Below are 18,855 nucleotides of genomic sequence, written 5' to 3'. Positions count from 1 at the left end.
AGTGTTTCTTTTCAGATCCACCAGGCAAACCTGAAGTAATAAGCGTTACCAGGAGTTCTGCAACACTTATTTGGACAGAACCAAAATATGATGGTGGGCATAAACTGGTTGGATACGTTGTTGAGAAGCGTGACATACCAGCAAAGAGTTGGTTGAAGGCCAATCATGTTAACGTTCAAGAATGTGCATTCACTGTCAATGATTTAATAGAAGGTGGAAAATATGAGTTTAGAATACGGGCTAAGAATACAGCTGGTGCTATTAGTCCTCCATCTGAGACGACAGGAACTGTTGTTTGCAAAGATGAATATGGTATGTGCCAGACAGAAAACTTGTCAGATCTGATTTGGTAGATACTTTCTTATATAAAGGTTCCTAATCTTATTTTTTTTTTGTCCCTGCAGAGGCACCAACTATTGTTATTGACCCAGCAGTTAAAGAAGGGTTAACAGTTAAAGCAGGCGATACCATTGTCATGACTGCAACAAGTATCCTTGGAAAACCACCTCCAACATCTGTATGGTCGAAAGCAGGAAAAGACTTTAAACCTTCTGATATTGTGCAGATTGAAACAAGCCCAACATCATCCACACTTTCTGTTAAATATGCATCCCGTAAAGATTCTGGAGAATACACAATCACCGCCAGCAATCCTTTTGGCACAAAAGAAGAACATGTACATGTCAAGGTCTTGGATGTCCCTGGACCCCCAGGACCAATTGAAGTTAGCAATGTATCTGCTGAGAAAGCAACGCTCAACTGGACACCACCTTCTGAAGATGGCGGTTCACCTATTACTTCTTACACACTAGAAAAGAGAGAAACTAGTCGTTTGCTGTGGACACTGGTGGCTGAAAATATTCAGTCTTGTAGACATATTGTTAGCAAACTTATCCAAGGAAATGAATATGTCTTCCGTGTTTCTGCTGTTAACCACTACGGTGTTGGTGAACCTATACAGTCTGAACCAGTCAAGATGGTGGATAGTTTTGGTAAGGACTATTACTAAAATCAGTAGCATGCAATCTAAAAACAATAGCTAATCTATCATTTTAAACCATAACTGCATTTACTTTTGTTTTTAGGACCTCCTGGACCTCCAGGCAAACCAGAAGCATCAAATGTAACTAAAGAGACAGTGACTATAACATGGAAACGCCCCACTGATGATGGTGGAAGTGAGATTACTGGCTACCATGTGGAAAGAAGAGAAAAGAAAGGATTGAGATGGGTGAGAGCATCAAAGAAACCTGTTTCTGACCTCAGACTTAAAGTGGTTGGACTCACAGAAGGAAATGAATATGAATTCCGAGTGAGTGCAGAAAACAAGGCTGGCATTGGACCACCAAGCGATTCTTCTCTTCCAGTTTTAACAAAAGATCTTGCATGTAAGTATTGTATTTCATCTCATGCCTACATGAAATTGAGATGCTAGTAAAAGTTAAATGAGTCAAAGAGAGAAATGTTGAAAGCCGTAGAAAAAAAATGTTTCTCTGTGCAAACCATGAGAAAAGAATAAATATAATACACTTTAAAATGTGATTGAAGTGTTATAGTATACAGAAATATAAAAGAAAATATCTTATTGTATGCTGTACTCAACAATTGTATTCCCCATCTCCTTATTTTAATTTTCTGCATTGCTTTCTTATCACAGATCCACCTGGTCCACCTTCTAATCCAAGAATCACAGATACAACAAAATCTACTGCCACATTGCATTGGGGAAAGCCTCACTATGATGGTGGACTTGACATCACTGGATACATTGTAGAACACCAAAAAGAAGGAGAAGAAGAATGGATTAAAGACACTACAGGAACAGCACTAAGAATCACTGAGTTTGTTGTGGCCAATCTTCAACCTGGTGGCAAGTATAAATTCAGGATCCGTGCCATTAACGCTGCAGGCCATGGAGAGCCAGCACAAATTGATGATGTTGAGATTAAAGAACGAGAAGAGACACCTGACTTTGAACTTGATGCTGAGTTAAGAAGAACTCTTGTTGTCAGAGCTGGTCTAAGCATCCGTATTTTTGTACCAATTAAAGGACGGCCCACACCTGAGGTTACCTGGATGAAAGGGGATATTCCTCTCAAAGTACGAGCCAACATTGAGAATACAGAATCATATTCTCTGCTAATAATTACAGAGTGCAACAGATATGACAGTGGAAAGTTCACAATGACTCTTGAAAATGCAGCAGGAAAGAAATCAGGATTTGTTAATGTCAAAGTTTTGGATTCCCCAGGCCCTCCATTAAATCTGAAAGCCAGAGATGTTTCGAAAGACAGCATCACCTTGCAATGGGATATGCCACTCATAGACGGTGGATCCAGGATAACAAACTACATAGTTGAGAAACGTGAAGCTACAAGGAAGGCTTATTCAACAATAACAACTAACTGCCAGAAGTGCTCACTAAGGATTCCTAATTTAGCTGAAGGATGTGAATATTACTTCAGAGTTCTAGCAGAGAATGAGTTTGGAATTGGAGAACCCGCAGAAACACCTGAACCTATAAGAGCATCTGAAGCTCCTTCTCCTCCTGAAAGCCTTAATATCATGGAGGTTACCAAGAACAGTGTGAGCCTTGCCTGGCCAAAACCAGAACATGATGGTGGAAGCAAAATTACAGGTTATGTCATTGAAGCACAGAGAAAAGGTTCTGATCAATGGATACATATTACAACAGTTAAAAGTTTGGACTATGTAGTAAAAAATCTAAATGAAAATGAAGAATACGTGTTCCGCGTTATGGCAGTCAACAGTGCAGGAAGAAGTGATCCAAGGGAAGGCAGACCAGTCATTGTTAAAGAACAGTTGATGCTTCCAGAATTTGACCTACGTGGCCTGTATCATAAGACTGTGCTTGCAAAAGCTGGAGACAACATTAAAGTGGAAATCCCTATTCTTGGAAGGCCAAAACCCGCTGTGACATGGAAAAAGGGAGAACAAGTTCTTAGAGAAACTCAGAGAGTTAATGTAGAACGCACAGCAACTGCAACCATTTTAAATATCAATGAATGTGTAAGAAATGACTCTGGAAAATACACTATAGCAGCTAAAAACATTGTGGGAGAGATCAGTGATGTAATTACTGTTCAAGTACATGATATTCCTGGAATTCCAACAGGACCTATCAAGTTTGATGAAATTTCGTCTGACTTTGTTATTTTGTCTTGGGATCCTCCAGAGAATGATGGTGGTGTTCCAATAAGCAACTATATTGTAGAACTACGTGAAACAAACAGTACTACATGGACTGAGTTGGCTTCTACAGTTATACGCACAACTTTTAAAGCTACAAAACTTACAACTGGATTGGAGTATCAGTTCCGGGTTAAAGCTCAAAACAGATATGGAACTGGACCAGCCCTGAACTCAGATTCTGTAGTTGCTGCTTATCCCTTTAAAGTTCCTGGGCCACCAGGAACACCGCAAATTATTGCAGTTACAAAAGATTCCATGACAATTAGCTGGAATGAACCTGTCACAGATGGTGGAAGCCCAATTCTAGGTTATAATATTGAAAGGAAAGAAAGGAACAGTATACTATGGCAGACAATCAGCAAAGCTCTGGTAGTTGGAAATATATATAAATCCTCAGGCTTGACTGATGGTATTGCATACGAATTCCGTGTTGTAGCAGAAAATATGGCTGGAAAGAGCAAACCAAGCAAGCCTTCTGAACCAACATTTGCTCTTGATCCAATTGAAGCACCAGGAAAACCAGTTGCTATTAACATTACTAGACATTCAGTGACCCTACAGTGGACAAAACCAGAGTATGATGGAGGGTTTAAGATCACTGGCTATACAGTTGAGAAAAGAGATCTTCCCAATGGTCGTTGGCTAAAGGCTAACTTTAGTAACATATTAGAAACTGAGTTTACTGTTAGTGGACTAAATGAAAATGCAGAGTACGAGTTTAGAATAATTGCAAGAAATGCTGCTGGTGCTGTTAGCCAGCCTTCTGAACCATCTGATGCTATAACTTGCAAAGATGATATAGAAGAGCCAAGAATAATGGTGGATGCAAAGTTCAAAGATGTTATTATTCTAAAGGCCGGAGAAGTTTTCCGTCTTGATGCTGATGTCTCTGGTCGTCCAATTCCCACATTATCTTGGACAAAAGAAGGCAAAGACCTTGAAGATGCAGCAAAATTAGAAATAAAACTAGCAGATTTCTCAACAACCTTGATAAATAAAGACTCTGCACGAAAAGATGGTGGGGCATACACTCTTACAGCTTCTAATCCAGGTGGTTTTGCTAAACATGTCTTCAATGTTAAAGTTCTTGATAGACCAGGCCCATGCGAAGGCCCATTGGCTGTTTCTGAAGTCACAGCTGAAAAATGTGTCTTATCATGGTTGCCACCATTAGATGATGGTGGTGCAAAGATAGATCACTATGTTGTGGAAAAACGTGAAACAAGCAGATTGGCTTGGACAAGTGTTGCAACTGATCTTCAGGTGACAAAATTCAAGGTTACCAAATTGCTAAAAGGAAATGAATATATTTTCCGTGTTATGGCTGTTAACAAGTATGGAGTTGGAGAAGTCTTGGAATCAGAACCCACCCTTGCAGTTAATCCATATGTACCACCTGATCCACCTAAGACCCCTGAAGTAACAACAGTTACAAAAGACACTATGATTGTTTGCTGGGCACATCCTGAGTCTGATGGAGGAAGCCCGATAACAAACTATATAGTGGAACGTCGTGACAAGGCAGGGCTCCGTTGGGTTAAATGCAACAAGAGAGTCCTTACAGATTTGAGATACAAGGTTTCTGGCCTTTCTGAAGGACATGAATATGAATTTAGAGTGATGGCTGAAAATGCAGCTGGAATTAGTAAGCCAAGCCAGACCAGTCCATTTTATAAGGCATGTGATACCGTGTTTAAGCCTGGCCCACCTGGAAACCCAAGAGTACTAGACACCAGCAAATCTTCCATTACAATTGCCTGGAATAAACCAGTGTATGATGGTGGCTCAGAAATAACAGGCTACAATGTAGAAATAGCTCTCCCTGAAGAAGATGAATGGAAGATTGTAACACCACCTGCTGGACTTAAAGCTACTTCCTTTACTATCACAGGACTTAAAGAAAATCAGGAATATAAAATACAGATATATGCAATAAACTCCGAAGGAGCTGGTGAGCCTGCCCTTGTTCCTGGATCACCTAAGGCTGAAGAAAGAATGTTACCACCAGAGATTGAATTAGATGCTGAACTTCGGAAAGTTATTAACATAAGAGCTTGTTGTACACTACGATTGTTTGTTCCAATTAAAGGAAGACCTGTACCTGAAGTTAAGTGGACAAGAGAAAATGGTGACCCTATAGACAGAGCAACCATTGAATCAACAAGTTCCTACACTCTACTAGTTGTGGAAAATGTGAACAGATTTGACAGTGGAAAATATATGCTGACGGTAGAAAACAGCTCAGGAAGCAAGTCAGCCTTTGTGAATGTCAGAGTGCTTGATACTCCAGGAGCACCTCAAGATCTTAAAATCAAAGAAATTTCCAAATCCTCTGTCACGTTAACTTGGGAACCCCCACTTATTGATGGTGGATCCAAAATCAAGAACTACATAGTAGAAAAACGAGAATCAACCAGAAAAGCATATTCAACAGTAGCAGCTAATTGCCACAAGACAAGTTGGAAAATAGACCAGTTGCAAGAAGGCTGTAATTACTATTTTAGAGTCCTTGCAGAAAACGAATATGGAATTGGCTTACCAGTTGAAACCCCAGACTCAGTTAAAGTATCAGAAAGACCACTACCACCAGGCAAGATAACTCTGCAAGATGTAACAAGAAACAGTGTATCTCTTTCTTGGGAAAAACCAGAACATGATGGTGGAAGCAGAATAGTGGGCTACATTGTAGAGATGCAAAGCAAAGGCAGTGAGAAATGGGTAACATGCACTACTGTGAAAACAACAGAAGCAAAAATAACTGGACTGATTCAAGGAGAAGAATATATGTTCCGTGTATCAGCCCAAAATGAGAAAGGAATCAGTGATCCAAGACAACTTGGAGTGCCAGTGGTTGCTAAGGATCTAGTAATCGCACCAGCTTTCAAGCTGCTCTTTAACACATTCAGTGTTATAGCTGGTGAAGACCTTAAAGTTGATGTTCCATTTGTTGCACGTCCTAAGCCATCTGTCACATGGCACAAAGATAATCTTCTGTTAAAACAGACAACTAGAGTTAATGCAGAAATAACAGAAAACATCACTCTGCTGACAATTAAAGAGGCTTCAAAGGAAGATGTTGGCCAGTATACAGTGAAACTTGCCAATACTGCAGGAGAGGCTACTGAACAGCTCAGCATTGTTGTTCTTGACAAGCCAGAACCACCAACTGGCCCAGTTAAAATAGATGAAGTGACAGCTGACAGCATTAGCTTTTCATGGAATCCTCCAAAATATGATGGTGGAAGCTCTATTAACAATTACATTGTAGAAAAACGTGATACCTCAACAACAGTTTGGCAAATTGTATCTGCAACAGTGGCAAGAACAACCATAAAGGCTACAAGACTTAAAACAGGCAGTGAATATCAGTTCAGGATTGCAGCTGAGAACAGATATGGAAAGAGTGGATATTTGGTATCAGACGCTGTAGTTGCACAGTATCCATACAAACTTCCTGGTCCACCCGGAACACCATTTGTATCTGCAGTTACAAAGGACAGTATGGTTGTACAGTGGAATGAGCCTGTAAATGACGGAGGTAGCAAGATCCTTGGATATCATGTGGAAAGCAAAGAAAGGAACAGCATTCTTTGGGTGAAGCTAAATAAAACAATTCTACCAGACACAAAGATTAAGGCAACAAACATTGAAGAAGGTATTGAATATGAATTCAGAGTCTATGCTGAGAACATTGTAGGCATTGGAAAGCCAAGTAAAGTATCTGAATGCTATGTAGCCCGAGATCCATGTGATCCCCCTGGGCGCCCTGAAGCAATAATAGTCACAAGAAATTCAGTAACACTTCAGTGGACAAAACCTCAATATGATGGTGGTAGCAAGATTACTGGCTATATTGTTGAGAAAAAAGAACTACCTGAAGGACGCTGGATGAAGGCCAGCTTTACAAATGTTATTGAAACTCAGTTTGCAGTTACTGGACTGGTTGAGGACCAACGTTATGAATTCCGTGTAATTGCAAGAAATGCTGCTGGAATATTTAGTGAACCTTCAGAAAGCACTGGACCAATAACAGCAAGAGATGAAGTAGAGCCTCCTCGTGTAAGCATGGATCCAAAATACCGCGAAGTCATCACAGTAAATGCTGGTGAAACATTTAAGATTGATGCTGATGTATTTGGCAAGCCAATTCCTTCTATTCAATGGTTTAAAGGAAGTGAAGAACTTGCTAATACAGCTCGTCTAGAAATAAAGGCAACAGATTTCTTCACATCGCTAAGTGTAAAAGAAGCAATTAGAGTAGACAGTGGTCAATACATTTTACTACTGAAAAATGTTGCTGGTGAAAAATCTGTGCCAGTTAATGTAAAAGTTCTTGATAGACCAGGACCTCCTGAAGGGCCAATCACTATCACTGGTGTTACTTCTGAAAAATGTTCATTAGCTTGGAACCCTCCAAAACAAGACGGTGGTAGTGACATTGACCACTATGTTGTAGAAAGAAGAGAAACAAGTCGCTTAGTATGGACAGTTGTTGATTCAAATGTTCAAACTCTCAGCTGCAAAGTAACCAAACTTTTGGAAGGAAATGAATACATTTTCCGTATCATGGCTGTAAATAAATATGGTGTTGGGGAACCACTTGAATCAGAAGCTGTCACTGCAAAGAATCCTTTTGTTGTTCCACAACCTCCAAAAGCTCCTGAAGTTACAGCCATAACCAAAGACTCAATGATTGTTGTTTGGGAAAGGCCAGCATTTGACGGTGGCAGTGAAATAACTGGTTATGTTCTTGAAAAGCGTGACAAAGAAGGTATACGTTGGGTCAGATGTAACAAACGATTGATCAGTGAGTTGCGCTTCAGAGTAACTGGACTAGTTGAATCACATCTTTATGAATTCAGAGTTTCTGCAGAAAATGCAGCTGGCCTAAGTGAGCCAAGCCAGCCATCCATTTATTATAAAGCTTCTGATCCTATTTATAAACCAGGCCCCCCAAACAATCCCAAAGTAGTGGATGTTACAAGATCAACAGTAATCCTTTCATGGGGCAAGCCCATCTATGATGGTGGATGTGAAATTCAAGGCTACATTGTAGAAAAGTGCGACGTCAGCACTGATGAATGGTCTATCTGCACTCCTGCAACTGGCATTAAGGAAACTCGATTTGAAGTCGAAAAGCTTCTAGGAAAGCATGAATATAAATTCCGTATATGTGCTGTAAATAAGGCAGGTGTTGGAGAAAATGCTGATATTCCGGCTTCCATTATTGTTGAAGAGAAACTGGAGGTACCTGACCTTGATCTAGATCCAGAACTAAGAAAAGTTGTCAATGTCAGAGCTGGTGGCTCACTAAGACTATTTATTCCCATTAGAGGACGTCCAGCACCTGAAGTTAAATGGGCCAAAGTAGATGGAGAGATTAGAGAAACAGCACAGATTGATGTAACCAGTAGCTTTACCTCACTTGTAATTGACAATGTTAATAGATTTGATTCTGGAAAATATACTCTAACAGTTGAAAATAGCAGTGGTACCAAATCTGCCTTCATTAGTGTAAGAGTTTTGGACACACCTAGTGCACCAGTAAATCTGAAAATTAAAGACGTCACTAAGGATTCTGTGTCACTAACCTGGGAACCTCCTGCACTAGATGGTGGAGCTAAGATAAAGAACTACATCATTGAGAAACGAGAAACCACAAGAAAGGCTTATGCTGCTGTTGCAACAAACTGCCATAAGACTTCATGGAAGATAGACCAACTTCAAGAAGGATGCAGCTATTACTTTAGGGTGACAGCTGAGAACGAATATGGCATTGGTTTACCAGCAGAAATAGCTGAACCTGTGAAGGTTTCTGAGGTCCCACAACCTCCAGGAAAAATAACAGTCATAGATGTGACCAGAAACAGTGTATCATTATCTTGGGAAAAACCTGAACATGATGGTGGCAGCAAAATTATTCAGTATATTGTTGAAATGCAAGCAAAGGGAAGTGACAAATGGTCTGAGAGTGTGCGCGTGAAAGCCCTTGATGCCATTATAACAAACTTAGCTCAAGGAGGTGAATACCTTTTCAGAGTTATTGCTGTAAATGAGAAAGGAAAGAGTGACCCTAGATCACTTGCTGTTCCAGTGGTAGCCAAAGACCTTGTTATAGAACCAGATGTACGACCAGCATTTAGCAGTTATAGTGTCCAAGTTGGACATGATTTGAAGATTGAAGTTCCAATTTCTGGAAGACCAAAGCCAACAATAACTTGGGCAAAGGATGGCCAGGCTCTCAAGCAGACTACTAGAGTTAATGTTACAGATACAGCACACCATACTGTATTGGTGATAAAGGAAACAAATAAGGATGATTCTGGGATGTATGCAATTACAGTTGCAAATGTTGTTGGACAGAAAGTAGCATCAGTTGAAATTATAACATTAGACAAGCCTGATCCTCCAAAAGGTCCTGTGAAATTTGATGATGTGAGTGCTGATAGCATTACTTTATCTTGGAATCCTCCCACATACACTGGCGGCTGTCAAATCACAAACTACATTGTTGAAAAACGAGATACAACTACTACAGTTTGGGAGACAGTTTCGGCAACTATTGCAAGAACCACGCTTAAAGTGTCAAAACTGAAAACTGGCACAGAGTATCAGTTTAAAATATTTGCTGAAAACAGGTATGGAAGAAGCTTTGGACTGGACTCTGAGTCAGTAATAGCACAATATCCCTATAAAGAACCTGGACCTCCTGGTACACCTTCAGTTCCAACAATAACAAAAGACAGCATGGTTGTGCAGTGGCATGAACCTATTAATGATGGTGGCAGCAGAGTGATTGGTTACCATCTTGAACGAAAAGAAAGAAACAGCATTATGTGGACAAAGGTGAATAAAACTATTATTTCAGACACCCATTTCAAGACAACTAATCTCGAAGAAGGCATTGAATATGAATTTAGAGTATATGCTGAAAACATTGTTGGCACTGGCAAACCAAGCAAAGTTTCAGAGTGCTATTTTGCCCGAGACCCATGTGACCCACCTGGCTGCCCAGAACCAATAATTGTAACAAGAAATGCTATCACTCTAAGCTGGAAAAAGCCTGAATATGATGGAGGCAGCATGATTACAGGTTATATAGTTGAAAAGCGTGATTTGCCTGAAGGACGCTGGATGAAAGCAAGCTTCACAAATGTAATTGAAACACAGTTCTCAGTTACTGGACTTACTGAAGATGAGAGATATGATTTCAGAGTTATTGCAAGGAATGCTGCTGGAACCTTTAGTAAACCTTCAGATAGCACAGGACCCATAACTGCCAAGGATGAAGTAGAACCTCCAAGAATTTCAATGGATCCAAAATACAAAGACACAATAGTTGTAAATGCTGGTGATACATTTAAGCTTGATGCAGATGTGCACGGTAAACCTATTCCTACAATACAGTGGTTCAAGGGAGATAAAGAAATTGAAGAAACTGCCAGATGTGAGGTTAAGAACACTGACTTTAAGGCCCTTATTACTGTCAAAGATGCTATTAGAGTTGATGGTGGACAGTACATTTTGCAAGCTTCTAATGTTGCAGGAACAAAATCAATACCTATCCAAGTAAAAGTATTGGACCGTCCTGGACCCCCTGAAGGACCAATTCATGTTACTGGAGTTATAGCTGATAAATGTTCTCTTGCATGGGGTCCTCCACAGCATGATGGTGGCAGTGATATCTCTCACTATATCATTGAAAAACGAGAAACAAGTCGCCTTGCTTGGACTGTGGTTGCATCAGAAGTGGTAACTACTTCTCTAAAAGTAACAAAACTATTGGAAGGAAATGAATACATATTCCGCATTATGGCTGTTAATAAGTATGGAGTTGGTGAACCATTAGAGTCTGTACCAGTTTTAATGAAAAATCCATTTGTGCCTCCTGGTGCTCCAAAGGCTCTTGAAGTAACAAACATTGCAAAGGACTCTATGACAGTCTGTTGGAGCAGACCAGATAATGATGGTGGTAGTGAAATCATTGGATATATTGTAGAAAAACGAGACAGAGCTGGCATAAGATGGACTAAGTGCAACAAACGAAGAAATACAGATCTAAGATTCAGGGTTACAGGTTTAACAGAAGATCATGAATATGAGTTCAGAGTATCTGCTGAAAATGCCGCTGGAGTTGGTGAAGAAAGTCAGCCTACAGCTTACTTTAAAGCAGCTGATCCTATATTCAAACCCGGACCACCTACGAACCCACATGTTGTGGACACATCTAAAAATTCTATAACAGTCATTTGGGGAAGGCCAATTTATGATGGTGGTAGTGAAATACAAGGGTACATTGTAGAGATATGCAAAGGAGATGAAGAAGAATGGACAATGTGCACCCCACAGACAGGCCTTCAGGTTTCTAAGTTTGAGATAACTAAACTTATTGAGCATCAGCAATACCAGATTCGCATCTGTGCTTTAAATAAGGCAGGTGTTGGTGAGCCGGCAGCTGTACCAGGAACTGTCAAACCAGAAGACAAACTGGAGGCACCTGAAATAGACCTTGACTCCGAACTAAGAAAGGGAATATTGGTTAGAGCTGGAGGAAACGTAAGAATTCATATACCATTTAATGGAAGACCAGCCCCAGAGATAAGCTGGTCAAAAGAAGATGGAGAACTTACTGAGAAGTCACAAATTGAAAGAGGTATTACCTACACCCACCTTTCAATAGATAATGTTGATAGAAATGATGCTGGAAAGTATGTTCTTACACTGGAAAACAGCAGTGGCTCAAAATCTGCCTTTGTAACAGTGAAAGTACTTGATACACCAGGAGCACCAACAAACCTTGTTGTGAAAGACATCAAGAAAGATTCGGTTACACTTAGTTGGGAGCCGCCACTTATTGATGGTGGAGCCAAAATAAAGAACTATGTTATTGACAAGAGAGAATCAACTAGAAAAGCATATGCAAATGTCACAGCCAAATGCAGCAAAACTAGCTATAAAGTTGAAAACCTTACAGAAGGAGCTATATATTACTTCAGAGTTATGGCTGAAAATGAGTATGGCATTGGTTTACCAGTAGAAACAACTGATGCAGTAAAAGCCTCCGAAGCACCACTGCCACCTGGCAAAATTACCCTGACTGATGTAACTCAAAGAAGTGTATCACTTTCTTGGGAGAAACCTGAGCATGATGGTGGCAGCAGAATTATAGGATATCTAGTGGAATCTCAGCCAAAAGGAGTAGAAAAATGGAGCACAGCCACTGAAACGAAAACATGCAGTGCTGTTGTATCTGGATTGAGTTCAGGGCAAGAATACTCTTTCAGAGTTCTTGCTTATAATGAAAAGGGAAAAAGTGATCCAAGGTTCCTTGGCATTCCTGTAATTGCTAAAGATTTGACAATTGAACCAAGCTTTAAACTAATGTTTAATTCTTATAATGTACAAGCTGGAGAAGATCTGAAGATTGAAATTCCAGTTATAGGAAGACCAAAGCCCAATATCAACTGGACTAAAGATGGACAACCACTCAAACAAACAACTAGAGTTAATGTAGAAGACACACTAGTATCAACTATCTTGCACATCAAAGAAAGCAACAAAGAAGATTTTGGAAAATATGCTGTTACAGCAACAAACAGTGCTGGCACAATAACTGAAGACATTACTATTATTGTTCTTGACAAGTCTGGTCCACCAAAAGGACCTGTACGATTTGATGAAATTAGTTCTAACTATGTGGTGTTTTCATGGGATGCACCAGAGTATACAGGGGGCTGTCAAATCAACAACTACATTGTAGAAAAACGAGACACAACCACCACTACATGGCAAACAGTATCAGCAACAGTTGCAAGAACAACCATTAAGGTGACTAAATTGACAACTGGGTCAGAGTACCAATTTAGAATCTATGCTGAGAATAGGTATGGCAAAAGTACTCCTCTAGATTCTTCTGCTGTTGTTGTTCAGTATCCCTACAAAGAACCAGGGCCTCCAGGAACTCCATTTGTAACATCAGTGTCTAAGGACCATATGGTTGTACAGTGGAATGAGCCAGTAAATGATGGTGGAAGTAAAGTTCTTGGCTACCATGTAGAACGCAAAGAGAAGAATAGTATCCTTTGGGCAAAACTGAACAAGACTCTTCTTCAAGACACAAAACTGAAAACTAATGGACTTGAAGAGGGCATTGAATATGAATTCAGAGTATATGCTGAAAACATCGTTGGTATTGGCAAACCTAGTAAAGTATCCGAATGTTATGTTGCCCGTGATCCATGTGATCCACCCGGTCGTCCAGAAGCTCTTGTCATTACTAGAAATCATGTCACTCTTCACTGGACAAAACCAGAATACGATGGTGGAAGTAAAATTACAGGTTACATAGTTGAAAAGAAAGAATTACCTGAAGGTCGTTGGATGAAAGCCAGCTTTACTAATGTGTTAGAAACAGAATTTACTGCAACAGGTCTTACAGAAGGTGATAGGTATGAATTCAGAGTTATAGCAAGAAATGCTGCTGGAAACTTTAGTGAACCATCAGAAAGCACTGGACCTATAACTGCAAGAGATGAAATAGATGCCCCAACTGCATCCCTAGATCCTAAGTATAAAGATGTTATTGTTGTGAACGCAGGAGAGACTTTTATTCTTGAAGCTGACATTCATGGCAAACCTATTCCAGATATAACCTGGTCAAAGGATGGAAAAGAGCTTGAGCAAACAACAGCGAGATCAGAAATAAAGTCCACACTTCAAAGAACAACATTAATTGTTAAAGACTGCATTCGAGTGGATGGTGGTCAGTATATTTTGAACCTCAGTAATGTGGGGGGTACAAAATCAATTCCTATTACAGTGAAAGTTTTGGATCGCCCTGGGCCTCCAGAAGGTCCTTTACAGGTTACAGGTGTAACAGCAGAAAAGTGCTACTTGGCATGGGGCCCACCAGCACAGGATGGTGGTGCAAACATTTCATATTACAATATTGAAAAACGAGAAACAAGTAGATTATCCTGGACTCAGGTTGCATCAGAAGTACAAGCACTCAGCTATAAAGTAACTAAACTACTAGCAGGAAATGAATATATTTTCCGTGTTGTTGCTGTCAACAAGTATGGAATCGGAGAGCCCCTTGAGTCTGAACCAGTTCTAGCTCATAATCCATTTAAGCCTCCAAGTGCACCCACAACACCAGAAGTTTCAGCCATCACAAAAGACTCTATGGTGGTAACATGGGGCCGCCCTCAAGATAATGGCGGTGCAGAAATAGAAGGGTACATTCTTGAAAAACGTGACAAAGATGGCATTAGATGGACAAAATGCAACAAGAAAAGATTAACTGACTTGCGACTTAGAGTAACAGGCTTGACTGATGGACATTTCTATGAGTTTAGAGTCTCAGCAGAGAATGCAGCTGGTGTTGGAGAGGCTAGTGAACCATCCATTTTCTATCGAGCATGTGATGCCAACTATCCACCAGGTCCTCCTAGCAATCCAAAGGTAACTGACACATCTAGATCATCTGTATCTCTTGCCTGGAGCAAGCCTGTTTATGATGGTGGTGCACCAGTATCAGGTTATGTTGTTGAATATAAAGAATCAGCAGCTGATGAATGGACAACAGTAACACCACCAACAGGATTACAAGGAAAGCAGTTTACTGTAACAAAATTAAAAGAAAATGCTGAATATTCCTTCCGCATTTGTGCCATCAATTCTGAAGGTGTAGGAGAGCCTGCTGTTATTCCTGAAGCAGTAATTGCTGCTGATAAACTGGAGCCTCCTGAGATAGAACTTGATGCTGACTTGAGAAAGACTGTCACTGTCCGTGCTGGTGGAACCTTGAGATTATTTGTTACAATCAAAGGAAGACCTGAACCAGAAGTAAAATGGGAAAAAGCAGATGACAAGCTTACAGAAAGGGCACTAATTGAAGTCACCAGTTCATATACAATGCTGGTTATCGACAATGTCAACAGATTTGATAGCGGAAGATACAACTTAACTTTAGAAAATAACAGTGGATCAAAATCAGCATTTGTCAATGTTAGAGTACTTGATTCACCAAGTGCTCCAGTAAACTTGACAGTAAAAGAAGTGAGAAAAGATTTAGTGACTCTATCTTGGGAGCCACCACATATTGATGGGGGATCTAAGATCACAAACTACATTGTTGAAAAACGTGAAGCAACCAGAAAAGCTTATGCAACTGTTACAAATAACTGCACTAAAAATACATTTAAAGTAGAACAGCTCCAAGAAGGTGGTGTCTATTATTTCCGTGTTTTAGCTGTCAATGAGCATGGTGTTGGACTGCCTGCAAGCACAATTGATCCAGTTAAAGTTTCTGAGGCTCCTCTTTCTCCTGGAAGAGTCAGTCTTGTCGATGTAACCCGTAACAGTGCAACTATATCCTGGGAGAAACCAGAAAATGATGGAGGTAGCAAAATTACTAGTTACATTGTGGAAATGCAAACAAAGGGAAGTGAGAAATGGAGCACTTGTACTCAGGTGAAGACCCTTGAGGCTACTATTAGTGGACTGACTATGGGAGAAGAATATACATTTAGAGTAATGGCTGTAAATGAGAAAGGAAAGAGTGACCCAAGACAACTGGGAGTCCCTGTGATTGCAAAGGATATTGAAATCCAGCCAACAATTGAACTGCTATTTAACACATTCAGTGTTAAAGCTGGAGAGGATCTTAAGATTGATGTACCAATTCGAGGACGTCCATCTCCCACAATATCTTGGAAAAAAGATGGACAATCTTTAAAACAAACAACTAGAGTAAATGTTCAGGTTTCAAAGACCTCTACTCTTCTTTCGATCAAAGAAGCCTGTAAAGATGATGTAGGACAGTATGAATTAATTGCTTCAAATAGTGCAGGATCATCCACATCTTCTATTGGTATAATAGTTCTTGATAAGCCAGGAACACCAGGATCAATAAAAATTGATGATGTCAGTGCAGACAGTATTGCATTCTCTTGGAGCCCACCTGAATATGATGGTGGCTGTCATATAAATAACTACATTGTTGAAAAGAGGGATACAACTACTACAGTCTGGGAATTAGTGTCAGCAACAGTGGCAAGAACATCCATTAAAGTTGCACGTTTGACAACTGGATCCGAATATCAGTTCAGAGTTTGTGCAGAAAACAGATATGGAAAGAGTCATTATGCTGACAGTGCTTCAATTGTTGCGCAATATCCATTTAAACCACCAGGACCCCCGGGAACACCCCAAGTTGCTCATTCAACAAAAGCTTTCATGATTGTTACCTGGCAACCTCCAGTAAATGATGGTGGTAGTCAAGTGATTGGATATCACCTTGAAAGAAAAGAAAGAAGCAGCATTCTTTGGACTAAAGTCAACAAAAGTCTAATACCTGATACACAGCTAAAGGTGACGGGCATTGAAGAAGGACTTATGTATGAATATCGTGTTTATGCTGAAAACATTGCTGGAATTGGCAAATGCAGCAAAACTTGTGAACCAGTTGCTGCAAGAGACCCATGTGACCCCCCAAGTCAACCAGAAGTTACTAACATCACAAGAACATCTGTTTCATTGGCCTGGAAGAAGCCAGAATATGATGGTGGAGCAAAGATTACAGGATATATCATTGAACGGAAAGAGTTACCTGATGGACGTTGGTTAAAGTGCAACTTTACTAACATTCAAGAAACATTCTTTGATGTAACTGCTCTTACAGAAGACCAAAGATATGAGTTCCGTGTTATTGCAAAGAATGCTGCTGGTTTATTTAGTGAGCCATCTGAATCAACAGGACCTATTACAGTCAAAGATGATGTTGACGCACCAAGAATTATGATGGATGTAAAATTCCGGGATGTAGTTGTTGTAAAAGCAGGTGAAATCCTTAAAATTAACGCTGACATTGCTGGACGTCCTCATCCTGTAGTTTCTTGGACAAAAGATGGCAAGGATATTGAAGAAAAAGCAAGAGTTGAAATCACATCAACAAACAACAACACTGTCCTTGTAGTTAAAGACTGCATAAGAAGAGATTCAGGCCAATATGTCTTAACATTACAAAATGTTGCAGGAACAAGATCCTTAGCTGTAAATTGCAAAGTTCTTGACAGACCTGGGCCCTCTGCAGGACCATTGGAAATTGCTGGAGTAACAGCTGAGAAGTGTTCACTTTCCTGGGGACCACCTCAAGAAAATGGTGGGGCTGAAATTGACTACTATATTGTTGAAAAACGTGAGACAAGTCGTCTTGCTTGGACTGTTTGTGAATCAGAACTTAGAACCACATCTTGCAAGGTTACAAAACTGCTAAAGGGAAATGAATATGTTTTCAGAGTAATGGGCGTCAACAAATATGGAGTTGGTGAACCATTGGAAAGTGAAGCCATAAAGGCATTAAATCCTTACACCGTAACAAGTCCACCAAAATCATTGGAGATTACCAGTGTTACTAAAGAGGCTATGACTTTATGTTGGGCAAGGCCTGAGAGTGATGGTGGTAGTGAAATTTCAGGATATGTCATTGAGAGACGAGAGAAAAATAGCCTGAGATGGATGCGTGTAAACAAAAAGCCTGTATATGACCTAAGAGTAAAATCTTCTGGCCTGCGTGAAGGATGTGAATATGAATATCGTGTCTATGCAGAAAATGCAGCTGGCCTCAGTGCTCCAAGTGACTGTTCTCCGTTGATTCGTGCAGAGGATCCAGTTTTCTTACCATCTCCACCTACTAAGCCTAAAATTATAGATTCAACAAAGACAAGTGTAACAGTAGGCTGGGTAAAACCACTCTTTGATGGTGGCTCACCAGTTACAAGCTATATTGTGGAACACCGAAAATCTGATGAAACTGATTGGACAACTGCTGTAACAAATGTCAAAGGCACTGAATATACTGTAATTGCTCTTACAACAGGAGCTGAGTACACATTTAGAGTTAGATCAGTTAACAAAGTAGGCCAAAGTGACCCAAGTGATAGCTCTGAACCTCATATTGTAAAGGAAAGAGAAGAAGAACCTGCATTTGACATTGACAGTGAAATGCGCAAGACATTAATTGTTAAAGCTGGTGGATCATTTACTATGACAGTTCCTTACAGAGGGAAACCCACTCCCAATGTCACTTGGAGTAAACCAGATTCTGACCTGCGTACTAGAGCTACCATTGACACCACAGACACGCAAACATCGCTTTCCATTGAAAAGGCAACAAGAAATGATTCTGGCAAGTACACACTTACTTTGCAAAATATCCTGAACACTGCAACACTTACCCTCATTGTAAAAGTTCTTGATTCTCCTGGACCACCTTCCAATATTGTTGTCAAAGAAGTTACAAAGGATTCAGCTGTCCTTACCTGGGATGTTCCTGAGATTGATGGCGGGGCAACAGTTAAGAATTACCATATTGAGAAACGGGAAGCAAGCAAGAAAGCATGGGTCTCTGTAACAAACAACTGTCATCGTCTTACATACAAAGTCACTGGCGTACAAGAGAGTGCAGTTTACTACTTTAGAATTGCTGGTGAAAATGAATTTGGCATTGGAGTACCTGCAGAAACTAAAGAGGGCGTCAAAATAACAGGTCAGTAGAGCTCTTATAAATTGGTCAAAGTCAAGAACACTCAAAAAATACAATAATTTGTCATAAATGTGTCAGATGCTTAACTTTTTACC

The 18,855-nt window shown here is 40.1% G+C and overlaps 1 protein-coding gene across 1 annotated transcript in view; it reads left to right on the top strand.

Annotated features, from left to right (window-relative positions):
• TTN (titin) overlaps nucleotides 1–18,855 on the top strand; it is a 287,825-nt gene that overhangs the window by 240,627 nt on the left and 28,343 nt on the right. Inside the window, exons 285-288 of the mRNA XM_056536637.1 lie at nucleotides 16–312; nucleotides 405–992; nucleotides 1,086–1,388; nucleotides 1,658–18,763. Of these exons, the coding sequence (XP_056392612.1) occupies nucleotides 16–312; nucleotides 405–992; nucleotides 1,086–1,388; nucleotides 1,658–18,763 (18,294 nt within the window). The remainder of the gene's footprint in view (nucleotides 1–15; nucleotides 313–404; nucleotides 993–1,085; nucleotides 1,389–1,657; nucleotides 18,764–18,855) is intronic.

This window comes from Hyla sarda, chromosome 8 (genome assembly GCF_029499605.1).
Source record: "Hyla sarda isolate aHylSar1 chromosome 8, aHylSar1.hap1, whole genome shotgun sequence".
NCBI lineage: Eukaryota > Metazoa > Chordata > Amphibia > Anura > Hylidae > Hyla > Hyla sarda.
Note: the sequence above shows the minus strand (reverse complement) of the source record. Positions and strands in the feature narration are given on the sequence as shown.